At 47.1% G+C, this 24,025-nt stretch overlaps 1 protein-coding gene across 1 annotated transcript in view; it reads right to left on the bottom strand.

Moving 5' to 3' along the window:
* The window catches only part of ACAP3 (ArfGAP with coiled-coil, ankyrin repeat and PH domains 3), a 149,107-nt gene extending 125,446 nt beyond the window's left edge, over positions 1-23,661 (bottom strand). The window contains exon 1 of the mRNA XM_035117469.2: positions 23,355-23,661. Coding sequence (XP_034973360.1) covers positions 23,355-23,401 — 47 coding nt within the window. The 5' untranslated portion in view covers positions 23,402-23,661. The remainder of the gene's footprint in view (positions 1-23,354) is intronic.
* Positions 23,662-24,025: the final 364 nt, after the last annotated feature.

Below are 24,025 nucleotides of genomic sequence, written 5' to 3'. Positions count from 1 at the left end.
ATTTGACTTCCCTTCCCACCCCCCTTTTTGTGGTTTATTTTAAATTTTAATTTTCATACTGCATTTTCCACATTACTCCATCTTTAAGTTATTCTTTAGTTTCCCATAATAATCTGTTTAACTGCTACTTTTACATTAGTCCTGCTAATGAGCTTATTTGTGTTCCGCGCTCTTTTGGTCCCCCTTGTCTGAAATCCCGGGACATCCCAGGATGGAATCAGAAGCCAGGATGGCTTCTGTAATTCTGAAATCTCCCAGTAAAAATGGGACAGTTGGGCACTATGGATTTGCAGAAGTAAAAAATATTTTATGGGAGTAGGAACAGAGTGAGAATGCTCAGTCCATTGCAGGGTGCTGTTTGGCGGTTGGATGGGGGAATGACCAGAAAACTAGGCAATGGAATGGAGTGTCCTGAAAAAGGGTTTGGCGGGCTCGCTGGGACCATAAATAGGACTACTGCATGCTACAGCATTCTGTTGCAAGTCATACTGGTTGTACAAAATGCAGAACTCTGGCAGGTCTCCAGGGACTGGATTCGAACATGCAGGTTCACTGTGGGATTATTGGAATGATTATACAGTGGTGCCTCGGAAGACGAACGGAATCTGTTCTGGAAGTTCGTTTGACTTCCAAAATGTTCAGAAACCAAGGTGCAGCTTCCGATTGGCTGCAGGAAGGTCCTGCAGCCAATCGGAAGCCGTAGAAGCTGCGTCAGACGTTCAGGTTCCAAAGAACATTTGCAAACCGGAACACTCGCTTCTGGGTTTGTGGCATTTGGGAGCCAAAACTTTCAACTGGCAAGGCGTTTGGGATCCAAGGTACAACTGTACAAGAAAACACAAAAAGCAGGATTTATACAATGTAGTTTGTGTGCATTATTTTGCAGGCAGGAGCAGAAAACGCTCTCTGGCTATTGTGGGGTTAACAGCAAAAGAGTTCTTTGGGGGGGAAACAGCTTAGAAAACTCTCAATGAGGATGGCAAGCAACCCTCTCCTCTTGACAGATGGGCCGAGAAGCCAGTGAACCGCCCTTCTCCTCCCAGGAGACCTCCCCACCTCCTGTAATCTAATTAGATTTATATTCTGGGAAATTCAAGAAATGGTCATGTTAAAAGAGGAGTAAATTGTGCAGGCTGGAGGGTGCTCATCCATGGGATTCAGGAAGAGGGCAATTAAATGCCAACAGGCTGCCCTAATCCAATTTGTAGGTTGACCCTACAAATTGCATCTCCATTTTAGAGGGATGAAAAAGCTGAAAAAGCTTTGCATGCCTGATGCCAAGAATATGTCTGTGTTTGGACCTAAGGATAAACCAGGAAGAACATCATAGCAAAAGGTAAGACTATCATCTTCATTATTATTGGCATTTTTATGCTGCTATTTGGCCAAAAAAAACGGTTCCCAGAGAGGCTTACAAAGATCAGAAGGCAGCCCTCAGCTTCAGTTTCACAATCTCAAAGACATAACACAAAAGGAAAAGGGGCTGGGAGGGAGGAAGAGATAGAGGTCAATATGGCCCAATCCAGTGGCTAAAAGAAGGAGCAGCTGCACGAAATTCTAGTGCCTGAATTTGTGGGAGTGGACTTTCCTCCTCCCTCCCAATCACTTTTCCTTTTGTGTTGTGTCTTTTAGAATGTAAGCCTGAGAGGACAGGGGCCATCTTATTATTGTTGTAAGCCACTCTCAGTTCCTTTCTCACCTGAAGAGTGTTCTGCCTCCACATGGGCAGCAGTATGCCTCTTTATACCAGTTGCTGGAAAACCACAGGAGGGGAGAGCTGCTGTGGCACCAGGTCATGCTTGTGGACTTCCCATGGGCATCTGGTTGTGCACTGTGAAAAGAGGATGCTGGACTAGATGGACCATTGGCATGAACTTGGACTAGATGGACTAGATGGACTAGATGGACTATTGGCATGAACTTCTTATGTAACTCACTAAGCAAAAACAAGATGGGAGAATGGCTCAAAAGCCTTCACTGGGGTAGGATCTAAACTGCCTATCTTTTTGGCTCATCTTTCTTCAAGTGTTTCTGAGTTTGGCCCTCCAAAGCTATCATTTAAGACGCTCCACAGTCAGCTTCCTGGCTTTGAATACAAAGGTCTGGATTACTGAAGCTGATCTCGAGCCAGGCCTAGGAGAACAGATTTCCTTTCAAGAGCTGCCAAGATCTGTCAAAATTGCCTGAACCACAGTGCCAAATTGTGTGGACAGTGCTTCTGTGAGGTGGAATCCAGCTGACAAGCACTGGAGAGATGGGAAAGGGATCGCAAAAGAGGGACAGCCTATCTCAGAAAAGACACGGGGGCCATCTAGTCAACTCCCTGGCTCAGTGCAATTGCAGCAACCCTACCAGCCATCCAACTTGCTTCTCCACTCCCTGCTGAACCATGAGAGGCCCTATCTTCATTGGCATACCACTGGCATTTGCAGATGCACAAGTTTTTAGACAGAGATTCGTTCCCATGATGACCTGACCCAAGTTTCCTGTTTGAACTGCTGTACTGTTTTAATGGGATCGATTTATTGCATATTGTTAATGTCCCTCTAATTACCAAGGGGTGAGAGAATCTAGGGGATCCAGGTACTTGCCCAGGTAAAGTTTCCTTGGAATAAGATGGACCTAGCTTCTCCACATCAGCCAAAGTCACTACCTAGACAAAGGAACTGGTTGGACAAGCTGGCTCTCATACATTCTACCACACAGATACAGGATGCCAAGAACTGGAAGGGACTTGGGGCATCATCCAGACTGATTCTCGCAAACTCATAAAATCATTTTTCTTATGGATGCTTGCTTTCATGTTTTCATGATGTTGTTTTATTTCAGCTAATGTAGTGTCCTCCAAATGTTTTGGACTACAACTCCCATCATTCCTGACCTTTAACAATCCAAGTGGTTTAATTCGGGGATCAAAAGCCTTAGGCTCATGACTGCAAGAAGGCATTGTTTTCCACTCTGCTCTGTATCCGTCACCTGCAACCCCGTTTCCATTCTGCTGCAGGCTATTACCTGCCGAAAAGCTACATCATTTGCTTGTCCCGGGCATGCGGCCCTCAGTAGGTTTCTTAGAAGGGAATATGGCCCCCAGCTCAAAACCAGAGAGGCAACACTGGATCACCCACACCTCACCTCTGACCTGGAGCCATATCCCGTTGAGCCAGTCCTAGGAACTCCTACACAGCTTTGGTGATAGGCATCTTTCTTAAGTCAAAGAAAAGGAACTGCTGGTTGATCCAGAAAAACCTTCTTTCTCATTTTTCCCTCAGCAGAGATTGTCAAAGGTGGGCAGGGAGATGCCCCTCTAATGATCACACTACATCATTAACGACCGACGGTGATTGGCAGGTGGGTGGCTACGCCCACCTGCCAAATTTGTGCCCATGAGACTGATCCTGAGAAGAGTGTCTGCCTTGCTTGTAAAAGGTCCCAAGGTTCAATCTCCTGCCATCTCCAGGTGTTGCTAGGAAGACTCCTTGTCTGAAGAGCCGAAGAGGCCTTTAACCAGGCCTTTGGCTGATTGACACCTGATGCCTTTTTAAAAGCTGTTGCGGGAATGGGGATTATTGGGTTGTTTTTGTTTTTATTATGTATTCTGTGTTTTTTATATTGTGATTTTATGTTGTGAACCGCCCTGAGATATATGGGTATAGGGTGGTATATTAATAATAATAATAATAATAATAATAATAATAATAATAATAATAATAAGACTCTCTGGAGAGTCATTGTACACCATATTGAGCTAGATGGACAAATGGCCTAACTCAGGATAAGGCAGCTTCCTATGTAGGGTTGCCAAACTCAATAGAGGACAGGACTTCTGTGCCTTTAATTGCCCTGCTCTCTTTTGAGTCTGGAAACCTTAAAGAGAAACCAGCAGACCCTTTGCTTGGAAATTAAACAAAGGGTCTGCTGGTTTCTCTTTAAGGTTTCCATATTCAAACGAGAGCATGGCAATTAAAGGCACAGAAGTCTTGTCCTCTATTGAGTCTGGCAACCCTATTCCTATGTCACTGTGGCACAAAAGTGTTGGTTTAAGGAATCCCTTCTGCCTGGCTAGCTGGCTTGTCTACCTCTTTCATGTGGGCTGGGCAGCAAAGGAATTCCCTTGTCGGAATCATCCAGGAAGCATCCCCCCAGGGTCACAATGACCAGTGACAAAAGCATTAGCTTTTGTTCAACTCCAGCTGGTAACCTTATGTATAACAGGAAGAGAGGTCCAAGGGTAAGCAGAGTGCCTCACACAAACAGCTGCACAAGATCAGGCCCATGTAAGTACCACAGAAGAGCCCTATTGGATCTGGCCAAAGGCCTATCAAGGCCTGCATCCTGTTTCCCAGTCAAACAGGAACATAGGAAGATGCCTTACACCAAGTCAGACCATTGGTCGATTTAGCTCAGTACTGTCCATACTGACTGACAGTGGCACTTCAGGTTTTCAGGCAGAGAGCCTCTCCCAGCCCTGCTTGGAGATGCCAGCGATTGAACCTGGGTCATTCTGCATGTAAGCAATGGCCCTTCCCCTATAGAAGGGGCGGGGGACCTTTTCCCCCCTCCACGTGCCAGATCCTTATCAGTATCGAAGTCCAAATTTGACCTGACCAGCAGCAGCTCTCTAATATTTCAGATGAGCAATCTTCTCTGGAAATGTTGGGAATCAGAAATGGGGAAAGCGTCGTTGCACTCCTGCTCCTGGGCTTTCTATGAGCATCTGGCAGGCCACTGTGAGAACAGGATGCTGAGCTAGATGGGCCTGATGCAAGAGAGAGCTCATCTCCATTATACTGTCCTTGGGTGGCTCTAAAGCAGTATGTGATGAATCCATAGAGGATAAAGCTAGCAATGGGTACTACATAAGATGGTTGAACACAGTTCCCAATCCCACTTGTGAGTTTCCCGTTGCCATCTGGTTGGCCAGTGTGAGAACAGGAGGCTAGACTAGATGGGCCATTGACCTGATCCAGCAGGCAGTCTTTACATTATTGTGCTTATATTATCTATAAATCACAATACCATTGGAATTCAGCTTCCACGGTTGCCACAGGCAACAGCAATTTCCCCTGAGCTGGCAAGCCTACTCATGTGGATCATTTGTAACCATCAGAAGAGCCGTCAGCTCTCCCCATTTGCCTCGCTCCATCTTATTCTCATCCCACCTTCAATTAACGACGAAACTGTCCTTCTGCTAGCAGGCCGAGGCAAGCCACTTACGATGACGGATCTTCAACCTGCTTGAATTGTTGCAGCTCCCTCCGAGACAGGTGGACAAAGAGACACCGGCAAGGAGGTTAACTGCAGCGGGAACCAACCTTGGGAGTGATCAGAGCAGAATCATCTTTCTAGAAGAGAGTTGTCTAAGCCAGGGGCTGTGGAGTGGGGGAGAGTCTCAAGGGCCTGAATGAGAGGCCTGGGGGTCGCATTCAGGTCCCATGCCTGAGGGTCCCCACCCCAGCAATTTTAATATTATTATTACTAATACTGCCTTGCTTTCTTGCCAGCTTACACAAATTAAAACAACCCAGATAAAATATAAAAAGCTAAAAATCTATAAAAGATCACCATTAAAAAGTAATTAAACTCTAACAAAATCAAAACAATATAAAAAGAAATCTGTTAAAATATGAATAATAACAGCACAACACTCTTAAAAGCCATTACCATAAAAAGCAGTCAGCTCCCAAAGGCCTGTTTGAATACAACAGTCTTCATCTGCCGGCAGAAGGACAACAAGGAGGGAGTCAGTCTAGCCTCTCTAGGAAGGGAGTTTCAAAGTCTGGGAGCCACCATTGAGAAGGTCCTCTCCTGCCTCCACACAAAGTGTCCCTGCGAGATTGGTGGGACTAAGAGAAGAGACTCCCCCAAAGATCTCGGAGATCAAGCAGATTCACATGGGAAGATACAGTCCTTCAGATAGCCTGGGCCTAAGCCATATAGGGCACAGATGTAAGATAGGGTTGTGTCAAAGGCTTCCCGAAGTTTTGAGAAGGGTTTTGAAGGAAGATGGCATCGCTGCTGCCCTCAAACTCCAGGGTCTGAAAGATCCAACCCCACATAGACTTGCATTCAGCATAGGAAACAGAACAGCCTGTCCTGGCCCGCCCTACGAGGACATGCCTGACTTTGCGAGCTCCCGGGCCTGGGCAGATGACAAAACTCTTAGGGCAATCATGAGGAAAGAAAAATTAAAAACTGGACCAATGCTGCTCAAAAAGGAAATGAATGGGGGGAGTTGTACGCCAGGCGCTGCAGCCCCGTCTCCTTCCCATGGAATCGGAAACAAGGGAAGCTTTATGAGTGGGTTGCACTGTGGTATGTGGAGGGAAGTTTCAGGGGTCATCACAACAAAGCCTAACCCAGAGGGCATCTCCAGAGCTCCTTCCCAAATGCTTCTTGTCTCCAGTCTGGGGTGTGGCTGCGCCGCTGGCCCTCTGAGGAGCTTCCAAGCACAGCGCATCAACCGCTTTTCCTTCCATTTCACGCTTGGGTTCTTCTCTCCATTTTTGGCCTGCCTTTCCCTTCTTGCAATCTGGCGTGGGATTCTGTGCCTATGTGAGAGCCTTTGGGAGCCCCAAAGTGGGTCTGGTTTCCAGCTAGGCCCCACGTCAGGTTTCGGGGAGGTCCTTTGCAATGTGCCCTGTGGCTGTGGGCATGTGGTTGGCGGCCGATTCCAGGACCCACCTATGTTGCAATGCCCCACAGCAGGGATGGGGACTGGCCACATCTTAGTGGTGTGGAGAAGCTCCCAGGTTTAATACCCAGCACCTCCAGATTAAGCTAGGCGTGTCCCCTGCCTGAAATTCTGAAGAGCTCCTGCCAGTCACTGTAAACAGTAGTAAACTAGGTGGACCAACGGTCTGATTCACTGTAAAATAATTTTCCATATCCCTGTGTCTTAAGGGAAGGACCATGGCTCAGTGGCAGAACTTCTGCTTTGCATCCATAAGGTCTCAGGTTCCACCAATGCGACCTAGAGCTTGGATAGCTCAGTTAGTGAGTGTGTGGTGCTGATAATGCCAAGGTTGCAGGTTCGATCCCTATATGGGGTAGCTACATATTCCTGCATTGCAGGGGGTTGGACTAGAAAGATGATCCGCATGATCTCTTCCAACTCTACAATTCTATTGTATATGTTGGGGATTGAACCGGAGAGCTTCTGAATGCCAAGCAGTTGCTCTACCACTGAGCTGTGGCCCGTCCTGTTAAAAGCTGCTCCCTCTGGGAGCAAAGGATGCGAAGAAACTGGCTCTCTAGCAACCCCATCATGAAAAGTAGAGGAAGTCTGGGCTTCCTCGCTGCTATTTGAACTGCATTTCCTCCAGACCTGCTTCCAGAAGGCCACCCTGAGGCCGATGTCTCCCGACTATGCTTCCCCAGTTTATTTTCTTAGCCCACTTTCTGCTTCCCATCCCAACCCTTCAACCCCCCTCTCCCTACCGGCTCCTCTCTTCCTCTGCCTGATATCAGCAAGTACTTCCTTTCTCTGGACAGCTGTGGCATTGCAAAGTGCTGAAACCAAGCCATCTATCCCACTGAGGAAGGGCCTACCGGTAGCTCAGTGGGAGAGCTCTCTAGGCATTAGAGTTCAAGGAAGTATACCTACAGGGCTGGTTGGAGTGTGGGTTAGGAGTGGGTGTGGCCTGAGTATTGTCCTGTGGGCAAGACTGAGGGGCCTGGAGGACCATATTCAGACCCCAGACTTGAGATTCCCCACTAGTAGAATGCAAAATGCAATCCACAATGAACCATGAACTGCAAAATGCAATTCATTTTTTTTATATATATATAAAAGTGAAACCAAAATAAAATAAATCACAAAAGTAAAAAAAAGTCGAAAAGCAAAACATTAGTTCAGGAAGTGGGGATCACGTGAGCCGGTATTGGAATTCAAAGGCATCAAAGTATTCAAGCATCCTTCCTTCTCTCTCTCTCTCTCGCACACACACACACACCAAGGATTACAATGTTCCTACAAGTTGTCAAAACATGAGGATCCTCATCCCCTCACAAGGTCAAGGCTTCTGCTGCCCACATCCTTTATGAATAGCAAATGCTTTTGCTAATGAATAAGGTGACCATTATCAAGTCCCAGTTACTGCAAGAGAACATATTCTGCCTATTGGGGATGGGGGAAGGAAGGGGGATTATCTTGCACGCCAGAATTACATAAATCTGTTTAGACTGGGCTAACTCTCTGCTTATTTAGGAGCTGAGTGATCATTTCCTCTTCAGCTCCGCCACCCCTGAATCGTGACATCACGCCCTAATCCTTTGTAATAAATATATGCTGTTATCCCAGCTCTGCCTCTGAGTATTTTGTCTCCCTTGCTTTCCACAGGCAGGCTATTAAAAATGGACCATACTTGGAAGCTGATGAGGCTCATGGGCCATTAAGGGGGAAATCGGAGGCCAATATACATAGAACACATTAGCTTGTGTGCGTTTTCCCATATCTAAGTCCATCCAATTGGCTTTCTAGACCTTCTCAATAGCAATGAAGGCATAGGGTTTCGGTCAACGAAGTCCTACTCGGAGCAGACCTATTAAAGAAACCCTGACATGATAGAAATTTATGACAGAAGTTTAAAAAAGAATGCATGCCATGGCATAGAGGAAGTGCATAGAGAGAAAAAGTTCTCTCTCATAACACCAGGACTTGTGGGAATCCAATGAAGCTGAACATTGGAAGATTCAGGACAGATTTTTAAAAGTACTTCTTTGCGGGGCACAAAGTTGCACTTTGGAACTCACAGCCACAGGAGGCGGCGAGGGCCATCAATTTGGGTGGTTTTAAAAGAGGATTAGACACATTTGTGGAGGAGAGGGCTGTCAATGGCTACTAGCTGTGATGGCTGTGCTCTGCTGCCACGATTGGAGGCAGCAATGCTTCTGAATACCAGTTGCTGGAAACCACAGGGAGGGAGAGTTCTCTTGTGCTCAAATCCTCGTTTCAGGCTTCCCTTGGGAGCGTCTGGCTAGCCACTGTAAGAACGGGATGCTGGACTAAGTGGGCCACTGGCCCGATCCTGTTCCTTATGTCCATCCATTTCAGTGTGTTTGCTCTGAGAAGGCCTGATGTTGGATACATCCCTTACTTTTTCAGTCAGGGGCTTGGAACCGAAGAGTGGTCAGCTGACAGCAGGCTGAGGGCTGCAGTCCTTGAGATTTTTTTTACATTTTATTCATCTCGTAACATTTCTATACCGCTTGATTGTTTAAGAAAGCAAAACTGTGAAGCAGTCGACAAAAAGAATAAAGCAATTAAATAATCTTGGGGAGGGGGGAGTTTTAAAAAACTATTTTACACCTTCAATTTTTTTAAAAAAAAATCAACCAGGAGCTTAAACTCAGTTTAAAACACATGCCAACATTCTGCATGTCTGTTTTATTTTATTTATAAAAATAGCTCTGTGCTGCCTTTTTACATTATGTGACTCAGCAATCTATACAATAACGTGTAAAACACTGCTTTCCAAAGGACAAAATTATCATTAAAATATTGTAACCCACCTCCCATCATCCCTGGACACTTGGCCATGCTGGATGGGGCAGATTAGGAGAATCATAGGTTCACCTCTTTCTGGTCTAGGCTGACTGGCAGAGGCGCTCCAGAAGCTCAGGCAGTGCTCCTTTTCAGGCCTGCCTGGAGGTGTTGCAGATTCCAACTGGAACCTCCTGTGTTCAAAGCTCTTCCACGAAGCTGCAAACCTTCCCTCAAGATAAGGAACATAGGAAGCCTTCTTATACAGACTCTTAGTCTATCTAACTCCATACCGTCCGCACTGACAATGGCAGTGGCTCTCCAGGGCTTTGATTTCCTCCAGTCCTAACTGGTGTGGCTGGGGACTGATCTTGGTACCTACTGCATGCAAAGCAGAGAGGCTCTTCCGCCGAGCTGCAGCCTATTCTAGCTTTTCCTTGCTGGGAAGATGCTCTCTGCCACCCCCTGCAGAAGTGTCCTCTGAAGCATATGCAGGAACTCCAGGTGATCGCTTGGGAACATAATGCAGCTGACAGACATGCAGAGAGGCAGCAGAGCAGCTGAAGAAGCCTCCATTAGAGAAGAAGGCTCCTGGGGTGCGATTGTCACATTGGCGCTCTCTGCATGGCATGAGAAGCATACGCATTTGGCGTCTGTGAAACGGATGCTGGGCTCCCTTTGAGATCTGTCCCTCTTCTAAAGCCACGGTTGGACTAGCGCCCCAGTACACCGACCTACTGGCGTGGCACCAGGCTATCTGCAAGGCTGCTTCGAGATGTTTTGCTTCCTTCCAAAACACTGGTTTGGGGGAGCTTGGGAAATGAGAGTTCCCGGGGGAGGGGGCGACTCTATCAATTAAGCTGGAAGGTATTGGGAATGCAGACAGCAAACTGAGTCCTACCAGGTCTTGGCCTTAAACCTGGGTGTCGGTGCAAGTGGACCAGATCAGCCCTTCTACATTCAAAAACCAAAGAAACTTCTTCACAGAGTGCAAAGTTAACCTATGGAACTCTCTCCCACAGGAGGCAGTGGTGGCCGCTAACTTGGATGACTTTAAAAGAAGATGAAGCAAATTCATAGAAGACAAAGCTATTAATGGCTATGCTCAGCCTTTCAGAGGCAATATATCTCTGAATACATGTTGCAGGGAACCATAGGAAAGGAGAGTGCTCTTGTGATCGAGTCCTGCTCTCAGGCTTCTCACTGGCATCTGGTTGGCCATTGTGAAAACAGGATGCTGGACAATATCGACAATTGGCCTGATTCAGCAGGCTCTTCTTATGTTCCTATGAAAGGAGGGGCTATAGCTGAGTACTAGAACATCTGCTTTGCATGCAGAATGTCCCACATTCAGCCCCTGACATTTCAGCTGGGAATGCCCTCCATCTGAAATCCAGGAGAGCTGTGGTGAAGTCATCATAGATGGGCCTTTTTTGTAGTGGCTCCCTGATTGTGGAATGCTCTTCCCAGAGAGGCAAAAACATTCCTCTTTACCTAGGCCCTATGGCTATTAAATAATCTATGGCCTGTGAAAGGGGGAAGGGGGAGAGAGAGGACTGTTATTATGATAACTATTTTGTTATTAGGCTGTTTGTCAGTATGCTTTTTATCATTGGTGTTCTGTAATGTAGTTTTAAAGTTGTACACGACCCTGGGATCTTTTGATGAAGGGCAGTATATAAATTGATGATGATGATAATAATAATAATAATAATAATAATAATAATAATAATAATAATAATAATAAACCACTGGGTTTGTATCCAACTATGGTATATTCACAGTACACCTACTGAAATTTGTAGAAATTTGTCTTGAATTGGCAAAAGGCAGTTTCCTATGGTCTTTGCTTTGCACCTCTGAGTTTCCTAACCGTGCATGATAAGGAGTCAGCAATGCTTTTGGGGTGACTGAGGAACAACTGTGGCTGCATTAGCCAGGCGACAAAAGGCGTCTGTGTGCCAATTGGATGACAGCATCAAGCGGAAGGGGGAAAACGCACTCCAAACAGGTCTTTCAAGGTAATTAGGTGTGTTTACCTTAGCGCAAACTATGCATGCCTCTACAAGGTGCACAAAAGGAACCAGCCTACAGATTGGAGGTTCCAAAATTTACGGGAGCTGCAGCACACTTCTCCCTCCCCAAATTAAAACCCCTTGACTTAAAACTGGAGGTTCTATTGGCATTTTTACCATCCCAAAGATTTACTTTTACAGCGCCAAAGGTGCAAATGATCTATCCTTAGATGAACCAGGTCAGATCGTGTCCCTAGTCTGAGTCACAGCTCTGAATGGTCTTGGTTCCTTGATCATTCCAGTTGCAAATTCCAGTGTGTCAATGTTGCACTTTGACAGCAAACTAAAATTTCTGAGAGAGACCCCGGTGTGAAGCAAAGTGTGCAAAGTTTGGCATCATCAGAGTTGGGCTCAGTAGGGAACTGGGTGCTTGCTCATTCACAACTGAGAAGCGATTGTCCCTTTTTAGAAATTTGTGCATGCTATCTTTCTTGCTTTGCCAATTCATATGCTTTGGGAGTGGGTCACACTCCCTGCCCCAAGCCTAATGACTCAGGTAGAAAGGCTGTAAAGCAGATTCATCTGAGGACAGGTAATTCTGCTGAGTCTTTGCAGTAAGGAAAAGAACAAAGAGCTTTGAAGCACCTTGAAAAACTTATTGTGGCAGAAGCTTTTATAGCCCTGCTTTGTGTCAGGTGCTTCTTGAATTGTTAACCTCAATGGGAATGTTTTTCCAAGGGGGAGGGGGAATGCCAAAAGGTCAATCAACCCCAAGGGATATTGCACAGGGCAGAATAAATTACAATGAGATCCAGTCAAAAAGACAAGTTCCAATCGGAATAGGTGTGGCCTGCTCCAAAAGACAAGACAAAGATAGCATATAGAAACACATAGAGAGGGACCATTAATTTCTGTACAGTGAGCCACACCCAGTCCCTATTGAGCCCAGGCTTGATAGCGTCAAATTTTGCAAATTATATATCCCAACTCAGCAGCTCAACTCAAGAGTCTCCTTTTGAAAAAAATTATGAATGCGTATGGAAGAGAAGGTGCCTCATTTTTGCTGCAAAAGGGGGGAAAGTAAAATAGCGCCCCCATCCTCAATTCCACCTGCAGAATCTGGCTGGGCTGGCAGATGAATTGTAGGACTTTCCTAGACGGTTGCTGTTTTCAGGTGGGATTCAATCACAACCCGGCAGATTAAGGCCACACAATTCTGCTCACCTTCACACATTTAAAGCACATGGCTTCTCCCAAATACCCTGGGAATTGTAGTTTAGTGAGAATTGCCAGCACCCTTAACAAACTGCAGTTCCCAAGTTTCTTTGGGGAAGCCATGTGCTCTAAATGTGTGGTACGGATAGCTGATGGGGAGGGTCTTTTGCAAAAACCCTGCTCCCCCCAAAATATCGAGCTTTCAGCAATAAGGAAAAAAGGACTAGCACTTGATTGGACGCAACATTCTCTAGCTTCCTCAGAAACTCATCAGAACGAAAGCTTCATTAAATAGCAAACTTTATCTAATCTTCCTGCAAAGAAATAAGGATGGAGGCTCAATAAATGGAGCATCTGGAAGTGCCCTTACTTCAAACACTGGAGACTGAACGGTATCCTTGACGACACCTGAAGACTTCTGTTATTATTATAATTTATTATATTTATATACCACCTTTTCTTCCAAAGAGCTCAAGATGGTGTACAAGTTTCTCCTCTCCTCCATTTCATCTTCACAACAACCCTGTGAGGTATGTTAGGCTGAGAGAAGGTGACTGGCCCAGGGTCACCCAGTGAGCTTCATGCCTGAGTGGGGATTTGAACCCTGGTCTTCCAGGTGATATAAGACAGAATAGCTTAGGTGGGCATCTGCTTCACTCTAACTATGCAAGAAGCAACTTGTCTCAAGGAACCAGCTCAAAGCATCTCCGCACAGTGCCATGAGCCTCTTTTTCGTGATGCAAGTCCATCTCAACCCTGACTGGTCCAACTGCGCATGACTCAGAGACACAGAAGAACGACCCTCGTCCAGCAGAGGCTGATGGGAAAGGAAGCAAGACACGAGTCCTGAATCGCACCGCAGACAGCCGCCTGCATTTGGTCTCACCAGAGCTACAAAACAGGAGTCTACTGGATCAGACCCATCTTGTCCAGCATCCTGTTATCACAATGGCCAACCAAGGCGCCCCTCTGGAAAGCCCACAAGCAGGGCCCATGCATAACAGCACTATCTCCCCACTCGTGATTCCCAGCAGCTGGCAGGCATTCAGAAGCATACTGCTGTTTCTCACTTAACAAATTATTCACAGCCCCAGCTTGAAATGACTTGCCACAGATCATGACATATATATGAGAGGAGGGGATCATAGGTGTACCATTTCTGTGGGGCGATTAAAAGAAGAAATGGATGTGTTTTCACCTTAATGGGTGACACAGATGATTTAATACGTTTGATGGTTTGTTGCTGTTTTCCCCCACCCCCTTTAATTGCATGAGTTATTAAAGGATGTATCACCCCAAAAGAATGTTAGGCAATCATTGAATTCAAAGGGATTTCCCTTTCAGTCAGCACTTGCTTCAAGAGCCAGCCCAGCATCTGTTTCCAATGTGCTGGAATGTGTGGAGTCCCAGTGCCTCTGAGAATGTGCAGAGTGTGCGTTTCTGTCACTTCTGAGTAACCACAAACAGCCCAGACACCCAGGGTTGAGAACGCCCCTGGGGTTTGGAAATGCAGGCCTCGTGCTGGGAAAGGTTCTCCGTTTACAAAAACCAAAAGAGATAGAGAATATTGGGCCACAAATCGGACCGTGGGGATTGTGCTTGCAACAATGGGACCCTAATGAACAGCCCAGCCTCACTCCTAGCAAGCAAAGCCATTTGGCCCCAAGCCTACTCATGCTCAGCCACTAAGTAAATAAACATGCAAACCTATACAATTTATCTTGACGTCACCTAGCAAAGGGTCACGGCCACAGGGACAGAGACATCTGGCCGGTGAAGTCACTGCTCCGGCACGATGCTATGGAGGCACTGGTGGGCAACCCCTCCGTGGCTCCCCTCTTTTTGCCGGGCTAATCCATCGGAGGCATTTGAGTGAGGCCCAAAAGAAAAAGGTCCGCGCAGTCTGAGAGCAGCGCAGTAGACACTAGCTGTTATTTAAATCGGCCGCTTGGGTTCCTGTTCACAGTACGAATGCATATAATTCCCTGGATCTGTTGCTCCAAGTCTTTGTTTTGCCTGGGTATCTGACTTTTGCCTGACTTTCTTCAAATGTAAGATGGGGAATCTGAGTCAGGGGAGTCTCGAGCAGGTCGGGTGCCCTGGCGCTGAGGGGCAGAGATCGCTCCGGCGTCCCTGCCCTCGCAGGGCGCAGCAGGGCTTCCACGCGGCTTTGCCGCGCAGCACCCCACCTACTGGCCCGGCGCCCTGCCACCCCACGCCCCCGGGACTCTACCTAGAGCCGGCCCTGATCTGGGTCAGCAGGGAGAGACCACAATGCAGTGGGTATATAAGGGATGTAGGAGACATATGATACAGTTCCCATTTAGAGCCAGTGTTGTGTAGTGGTTAGAGTGTCGGACTAGGACCTTGGAGACCAGGGTTCAAATCCTCACTCAGCCATGAAGCTCACTGGGCAGCCAGTCAGTGCTTCTCAGGCTAACCTACCTCGCAGGGCTGTTGTGGGGATTAAATGCCGATTGGCAGAACAATGTACACCACCACGAGCCCCTTGGAGAGGAAAAGGCAGAACACAAATAAAATAAATAAAGGCATATCTACATAAATCACACTTTCAAAAACAATATGCAAAATGAAACACAGCCATCCCTTGAAATTTGCACTTCTCTGAATTTTGCAATGCAAAATTCCAGCCAAGGAATGTGTGAAAATAAAAAGGAAAGAAATGCATAAACTGGAGTAAAGTGTGCATATTAATGAAAATTAGTGAAAATAACATAAAGTCATTATGTTTAGGAAAATGGCTGCGCAAAAATGTGTTTGTTGTGCAAAACTTCACCCATATGTGTATACCTTAGGAGAAATTTACTGGTGATTTTTTTGAGGACTAAAAGAGAGAGAGAAAAATGGAACTTAAGGCTAGAAAAATGAGAACCAGAGTGAGGCTGAAATGGGCTGATTTGCCCATCCCTAGTGGTGAAACCACCGAGCCTAGGGCTTGCTGATCAGAAGGTCGGCGGTTCGAATCCCTGTGATGGGGTGAGCTCCCGTTGCTTGGTCCCAGCTCCTGACAACCTAGCAGTTCGAAAGCACGTCAAAATGCAAGTAGATAAATAGGAACCGTTACAGCGGGAAGGTAAACGGCGTTTCCATGTGCTGCTCTGGTTTGCCAGAAGCGGCTTTGTCATGCTAGCCACATGACCTGGAAGCTATACGCCGGCTCCCTCGGCCAATAATGCGAGATGAGCGCGCAACCCCAGAGTCGGTCACGACTGGACCTAATGGTCAGGGGTCCCTTTACCTTTACCTAGTGGTGAAGCACATGGTTCCTTGTGGAAATTATTATTATTATACTACATTAAATTTGTATACCACGCTTCATCTGAAGATCCCATGGCGGTTCACGAAAAAAAAAATACAAAACAAGAATAGAAAATAACCAGTGAGTCCCCGGTTGAACCATTAGAGTGGTGATGTGAAAGATCTTGTTGAACTACAACTCCCATCAGCCCCAGTCAGAAATTATGGCCAAATCTACTATTTCCAAAGTTCCTTTGGAAGATGAGCTGATTCTTAACCCACTCTGGGAATTGAAGCTCTGTGCAACCTCAGCACTCTTCACAAACTACAGTTCCCAGGATTCTTTGGGAGGAGCCATGACTGTTTAAAGTACAGTAGTATCATTTGTGTTTTAAATGCATAGTGCAGATATGGCCTTCATTACTAATTTCTAAGTAGGAATGGACAATTTTTGGTTTCTCTATGTTTCTCATTTTTCGGAGCGTACTTTTTTTTGTAAGCCTCTTTCAGGGTTTTGCTTTTACAATCAAGCGGTTTATAAATTTTACAAAATAAAAGTTCCGCGCTCCACATTTCCATCTCAGTTTGCAATTTATTTGTTTCTTTTAAAAGCCCTCCTAAAAAATTCACCAACATTTTAACGCGAGTCTCTTCCATGGAATCTGTATACAATTCTGCCCATTATACACGTTTTTGCAAAGTTATTTCCCATAGAATGTTGCATTTTGTATGATTATCATCACAAGTATCTGCAGTTTTATACGCATCACCATGCTGCAACATCCGGAGAAGTGAGGATTTCGAAGGGCAGCTGCATTTTGGTCCTCGAATCGTGCCCAAAAAAGTGTGAACGAAGCAGATTTGCTTTTAAATCCAAACTGGATCAGATTTCCCACCGACACCACCAAGAACTAATTCCAGAAACAGAAAAGGTTACTGCAGCTTGCATTTCCTTCCATTTCTTCTGGTCTTTTATTCCGCTCCTCCTTACTGTTGTGCACAAGCGATCCCCAACATCATGCAGAATCGCACGAATGCATCAAAATGGCTTTTTGTGTGTGCCGCGTTTAATCTATGAGTACAGGGGCTCGTTTGCAGCTTTGGGTGGAGGGGGGGAGGGAGGAGAAAAGCCAAGGATGAACGGAAGGAAATCAAAACTCTGGCCAACTGCCTAGACTTGGCAAACAAAGTGCAGAGTTAAACTATGGAATTTTCTCCCACAAGCAACAGTGAGGGCCACCAACTTAGATGAGGATGTAACCAACTCACGGAGGAGAAAGCTATCAATGAAAGCTATCTTAGGGTTATGCTTTACCTCCACTGCTGAATACAAAGCTCCTGGGAGTCAGAAGTGGGGGAAGCTGTTGTGCTCGGGTCCTGCTGGTTTGGTCATGTCCACAGAATGGAAGATGGTAGGGTCCCCAAGGATGGGCTCTATGGGAGCTGGCTTCAGGTGCCAGGCCCGTTGGCAGACCAACTCTGTGCTACAAAGATGTCTGCAAACATCACATGAAGGTTGGCAACATCAAGCCCTTGCCGTCAACCGCAGTGCCTGGAGACAGGCAGCCAAGTCGTGCATCCACAGCAGTGACCAGAAGAGGAATGACCACTGGGAGGAGTGCAGAGAGAAGAAACATCATGGTGCATCTGCAGCAGCACAACCGGACACCTCCATCTGCCCCAGCTGCAACAAAGCATGTTTCTCCCATATCAGTCTCTACAGCCTTCCAACGGTTTGACTTGACAAACTCCTTCGTTGCCTCCCGAGACAGGAAAGCAGGAGGAATGTTGGATACAACCTAATTTTTCTCATTCTTATGAGGTGGGGAGGGGCAGAATATACTGGTAATACACATTTATAAAATGATGCATGGGTGGAAAACAATATTTTTAAAAAGAGTGTTTTTCTCCCTTGCTCATAGGATTCGAACTCAGGATCGCTCAATGAAGCAGAATGTTGGAAGATTTGGGACAGATAAAAGAAAGGGCTTTTCAACGCAGTGCACGGTTAAACTATGGAACTCACTTCCAGAAGATGGGAAAATGGCCACCAACTTGGATGGCATTAAAAGAGGAGTAGACAAATTCATGGAGGATAAAGATATAAATGGCTACTAGCCCAAATAGCTACGCTCTGTCTCCACAGCTAGAGGCCGTAATGCTTCCTAGCAGCAGTAGCTGGAAACCAAGAGACGGCTCTTGTGCTTGGATCCTGCTTGTGAGTTTCCCAGAGGCATCTTGTTGCCCACAGGATGCTGGGCTGGGCAAGCCATTGGCCTGATCCAGCAGGATCTTCTTATGACCAGCATAATACACACTGGTGTTCTTTCAGAGACATTCCATTCAGAGAAACTTACTAATGACAGAGAAAAATAGTAATGAGCTTGCACGAGGGTAGGGAGGAGATCTCTACTCCATTAGAGGCATTGAAAGACTGGCCAGATAGCCACATATCAGGCATGCTGTGGTTGCAAGAGTCTGCATTTCGCTTGGGGTTGGCCTAGTTAACCACCAAGGTCCCACCCAACCTTTACGACCCATAAGCAGAGATTATTGCTTAAGTGTATAATCCCCCTTTCCTAGGTCAGTTGCATGGTGAAGCATGCATTTTTTAACAAGGGTAGATGTCATGACTTCTGTACCCAGCAGTGATCCGGACACAGACTTGGAGGATGGGGAGCCAGGTCTGGGTCGGGGCTCAGAGCTGACAGCAGAAGGCAGAGAGACCAGTGCATCAGACCCCAGATCCTCATGGACACCTTTCCCCAACCAGATGCCTCCAATCAGGAGTGCACCAAGAAGGAAGCAATAGAGGAAGAGTGTCCATCTTCAGGCCAGAGGAGATGGAGCTTGAAGGAGGTATACAAGGCATCCGTCTGCTCCCAACGTCTATCAGAGCAAGTTGCTCACTCAGAGCTGCCTGTGGTCCAGCAATCTTTGACCAGTCTTGTTGCTTTCTCTGTGGGCTCCTGCATTGAAGCAGAACATAAGAGTAGACCAGGCATCCCCAAAATTTGGCCCTCCAGATGTTTTGGACTACAATTCCCATCATCCCTGACCACTTGGTCCTGTTAGCTAGGGATCATGGGAGTTGTAGGCCAAAACATCTGGAGGGCCGCAGTTTGGGGGATGCCTGCAGTAGACGACCTGCCTATACCCTTCCTGCTGTCAGAGCCACAGGTGGGTTGGAGATGCCCTGGGCAAAGCACACTTTAGTGGGTCTGCTGCTATGTTAGAGGCCCTCTTCCTCACCTGGTAAGGTGGACCACTAGTCAGCTTGTTGGGCCCTGGAACTTCCATTTAAATTTTGCACCCAACCTGGTAGTCAGTCAGTCAGTCTCTCTCTCCGTATATATTTCACCACATCTTCCAGCATCCCTTAACTTTGGTCATGGTGTCTGGAGTTGATGGGATCTGTACTCCAAAACCTCTGGAAAGCACCAGATATGGGGCTGTGCCCGGTGTTAGCCCTACTCAGAATAGACTTCCTGAGAATGAGGTACATGGCTAACTTAGCTTCGTTAACTTCAATGAGTCCACTCTGAGTAGGACTCAGTTGGAGATAATTCTAGGGAAAGCTGCTCTGCAGCATTGCAGGGAATTTAACTGGCACTTTCTGGCTGCAGATGGTTTTTCCAAAGGCTGATACAGAGCAAGTGTCAGTGGTTGGTGCTGCTGGGATACTGACGGTCTGGCACCAGGTCTTCCCAACATCTCTGCCCCAGAGCAAGAAGTGGATGATAATCTGATGAGTACCATTACCAATCAAAAGTTGGGGGAAGAGACTTGGACAATTCAGCCATGTTTACCCAGAAGAAAGTCCACCTTGAGTCCAGTATCACTTACATGTTTACCATACATTTAAAGTTGCACCATACCACTTTAATAGGCATGGCTTCCACTGAAGAATCCTGGGAACTATAGTTTTAAGAGTGTTGAGAGTTGTTACGAGAAACCCTAACTCCCTTCACAGAGCTGCAATTCCCAGGCTTTCCTGGAAAGAGGGATTGACTTTAAAACCACTCTGCAAGTCGTGGCTCTATGAGGGCAACAGGGGTCTCTTATCAACTCTCAGGATTCTTTTGGGGAAGCCATGGCTGCTAAATAGTGCTTTAAGTGTATGGTACAGATTGGGGGCGGGTCGGTCTAACTCCCAAGAAAGTATACAGAGCTTCACAGCCCTAGCTGAACAGATAGACTAATCAGCTGACGGCAACCAATTAACCAATGAAATAGCACATTGATTTAAATTGGATTGAATTGAATTCACTTTGCAGATTACCAAAACCTCAGTTAAAGAACCTTTTTGCAAGGTCTTGTTTATCATTTACCATTCCTAATGGGTTGACTTTTATAATTTTCTTTTAATGCTATTGTTACAACAGGGCTGCATTTCTAGACCTGCCTACTCGGGAGTAAACCCTGTCAAATGCAGTGAGGCTTACGTCTAAGTGGATATGCGCAGGACTGTGTTGTAAAATATCCCGACCTCTTGGATTAAAAAATTGCCTTTGCCAAGCGGAATGGAACCTCAATCTTCATCAGCTTTTGCAGTCCTGATTGATTAGCCAAACCATGCAAACCGACTGGTGTTTTTGCAGCTCTGGTGATGAGGTCTTCAAACGAAAGACAGCACGGCCCAGGATTGTTAAGCAGGTCAATGCATGTCTACTCAAAACTAAGTCTCCCTGGCTTGCTCCAGATAAGCATCTTTAGCATTGTGGTCTGGGCCTGGGCCAGCAATTCCAGGTCTGAAGATGTCATGGACATCTTTCCTCTGTCAGTAGACCTCGGCACATCAGAAGAGCCCTGCTGGATCAGGCCAAAGGCCCACTTAGCCCAACATCCTGTTCTCACGGTAGCCAACTAGATGTCTCCATGGGAAGTCCCCAAGCAGGATCCTGGCGCAACAGCAACTCTCCAGCAGAGGAGGTAGGACACAGCCATCATGGCTAGTAGCCGCTGGTTGTCTTCTCCTTCATGAATTTGTCCAATCCTCTTATAAAGCCATCCCAGTTGGCAGCCATCACTGCCCCCTATGGGAGAGAATTACATACTTTGCACTGCCTAGAGAACTACTTCCTTTTGACAGTGATATTCAGCTACACTTTGAACTTCCCAGAATACCCAAGGGTGATTTTGGGTTACAGGCCTTGTGAAAAATGGAAAGGGTGTCTTGATTCAGCTGCCCAGTGCAGCTTAGAGGGACAGGGAGAGAGCCCACCAGGGGACGCTTTACTCAGGCCGACAACAAGCCCAGCCTATAGCATTTTGTGCATATAAACCTATATGTCCAAACATGTACGGGCATTCGCAATACAAGAAAATATTACATGCAGCAATGGGGAAGCTTATTTCAGCCCGAGGGCCACATTCCCTGCTGGGCAACCTTCCAGGGGCCACATGCCAATAGTGCGTGGAGCAACAGATGCAAATTGTACCTTTGTACAGGAGACTAATTTCTATGCACGCATTCTCACACCCAGGCAAGCAGAAAGGCAGGATCAGAGTTCAAGGGCACACTCCAGCCAGGCAAAAAACATTCAAGGAGGGCCAGTGAGGTGTATGGGACGGGGGAGATTTCCGAGGGCCAGAAAGAGAGGCCTGAGGGCCACTTCTGGTCCCCGGACCTAAGGTTCCCTACTCCTGATTAAATGCATGGATGCATACAAAGATGTTTCTCAGTCTCTCTCCTCCCTAATTTAAGGTGTACCTTTGCCCTTCCAAGAAATCTGCAGCTGGCGATGCTCCATTCCTGCACTCTAAGCCCATATCACTGACCAATATCTCCACGGCTCCAAACACGAGAGCCATCACATCCTTTCTGGTGGGTGGTCTCTGCGGCATAACCCTGTCCCCCGCCATCTCAGACACACACGCGTGGCTGCAGATGACCTTGATGTCTCTCCATCCTTGAGTTCTCTCCTTTTCCCTCCTCGCTTAGTCGCTCAAAAAAACGTCTTTGGGGAGAAGGAGGAGAAATGACACCCCCGCTCCAGCCTTATCAATATGAGCTCTCTCGCTATTATTGTTATTGTTATTATTATTATTATTATTTAAATAGTATTAATAATGTTTTGCTTCTTTTGCCATTCCCGACGTCTTCTGGCTCGCCTTTCTAGACGAGGCTTCTTGACACCACCCATATTTCCTTTATCTGTTCTCACGCCCAGCTGAGATCCCTCCGGATGAATGGATGTGTGTGTGTGCGTGCCCCTTTGTACAACACACCAGGCGTTCAAGTCTCTGCGATTGGAGGGACCCAGCCAGACAAAACACACACACACACACAGTTTTTTGGTGTGTGTGTTGTTGTTTTTTCAGGCTGGGAGGGATACCATATTTCCGCTCCTAGAAGAGGCTGACATTGAGCCCCCATCCTCCGTAGAGGGGATCATCAGGCCTGCATCCTAGATTCTCCTTTTCCCAAAACACTACCTATGCCGCTAGACCTCATGAGGCTCATTAAGGAGGACCCAGCCCTCTCGGGGACAAGGCTGTTTGCATCGGATAGAACCGCCTTTCCGTGGATCCATTTGATCATCCCTGCTTCCTGGATCCTTCTGTCTCTTTCCCACCTCCCTTAATGAGATTAGAGGGGGAAGAGCCTTTGTAAGGCAGGAAGACAGTCCTAGACAGGCAGTCCTAGACAGGCTTCCCTCCCTCTCCCCGTCTTTTCTTCTCTGCCAGAGCCAGCTGCTCATCTTACAGGGACTAAAGGCTTTTTAAAAAAATAATAATAATAAAATCATTATCAAGATATTGAAGGGGGTGGCTTGAAAAACGAAGCCCGCCTTTCCCTACCAAACCTACCATTATGTTCCACGGCAACTGCGTGTGTGTGTGCGTGCGTACGTACGTATGTATGAAATCCTCCATGAAAGCTGTTGAATTCTTCCATGCGGTTTTTGCACAGACCAAAACTGAATCTCTCTTTAGCCTGCATTCTAAGGGCAGGACATCATGCAGGGGAGACGCGGGGAGAAGAGGCATTTTGCTCCTTGCACAACCCAACCGAACCACGACCATTTCTTCCTTTCCCCGCCTTTAACAACGAATAAATTAAACAAACCCCTGTCGCTGTGTGTGTGTGTGTGACGCCAACCTGCTTCCAAACCGCGACGCCGAACGCACCCCGTACAAACGCCAAAAGCAGGTCACGGTTTGGGGTGGGGAGGGGGGGGGAAGAGGATGGAGAAAACCGGCTCCGAGGGGAGACCTGGTCCAACCCCATCCAGACTGCGCCTTGTTCTTGGGCGGGGAACCACAGCGGGGTGGGGTGGGGGCGGCGGTTTAATCCGAAGCGATTTCAGCGCGAGCCGTTTTGCAACCATATCAAAAAAGAGAGAGAAAGAGAGACGGAGATCGGCAAGGCTCTTTCTTACCGGAATCGGGGCGAATCCTTGATGCACTCCTCGAATTCGACCGTCATCTTGGCTTCTTTCCCCCCGCTTTTTCTTCTTTTTTGGAGGGATGGGGGTAGGGGTTAGGGACTGGGAGAGGGGGGTGGAAGAGAAAGCGACTCAAAATCCGGAGAGGCGCATCTCCTGCGGCAGCGAGCCCCGCGCACAGCCTCGCCACCCGGCGCCCTGCTTGCCTCCAGCGGCGCGGGCTGAGCGCAGGAGGAGCGGCGGCAGCGCCAGTCCGTCGGCGCGCACGCTCTCGCCTTGGCGCGCGGCTCCCTCCCTCCCTCTCCTTCCTGGGCTGTCAGGGGGGTTGGCTGGGGAACGAGCCAGCGAGCGAGCGAGCTGCAGAGCTTGCCAAAGAGTTGTGTCACACATACACACCAACACACCCAGGGAGCATCTACCAATTACCTTGGAGAGCAGAGGAACAGAGTTGGAGCGCTCTTTAAAAAAAAAAAAAAAAAAACTTCATAGAATTGTAGAGTTGGAAGGGACCCCATAGCATCATCTAGTCCAACCCCCTGCGATGCAGCAGGAATATGCCGCTATCCCACATGGAGATCACAACCTGGAACCTGGGCATGAACAGCACCAATGCGCTCTAACCAACCGAGCTATCCAGAGCTTGTTTATTTTATGGCTCCATTCAT

This window comes from Zootoca vivipara, chromosome 6 (genome assembly GCF_963506605.1).
Source record: "Zootoca vivipara chromosome 6, rZooViv1.1, whole genome shotgun sequence".
NCBI lineage: Eukaryota > Metazoa > Chordata > Lepidosauria > Squamata > Lacertidae > Zootoca > Zootoca vivipara.
The sequence above is the reverse complement of the archived record's forward strand: the minus strand, read 5'-3'. Positions and strand labels throughout refer to the sequence as shown.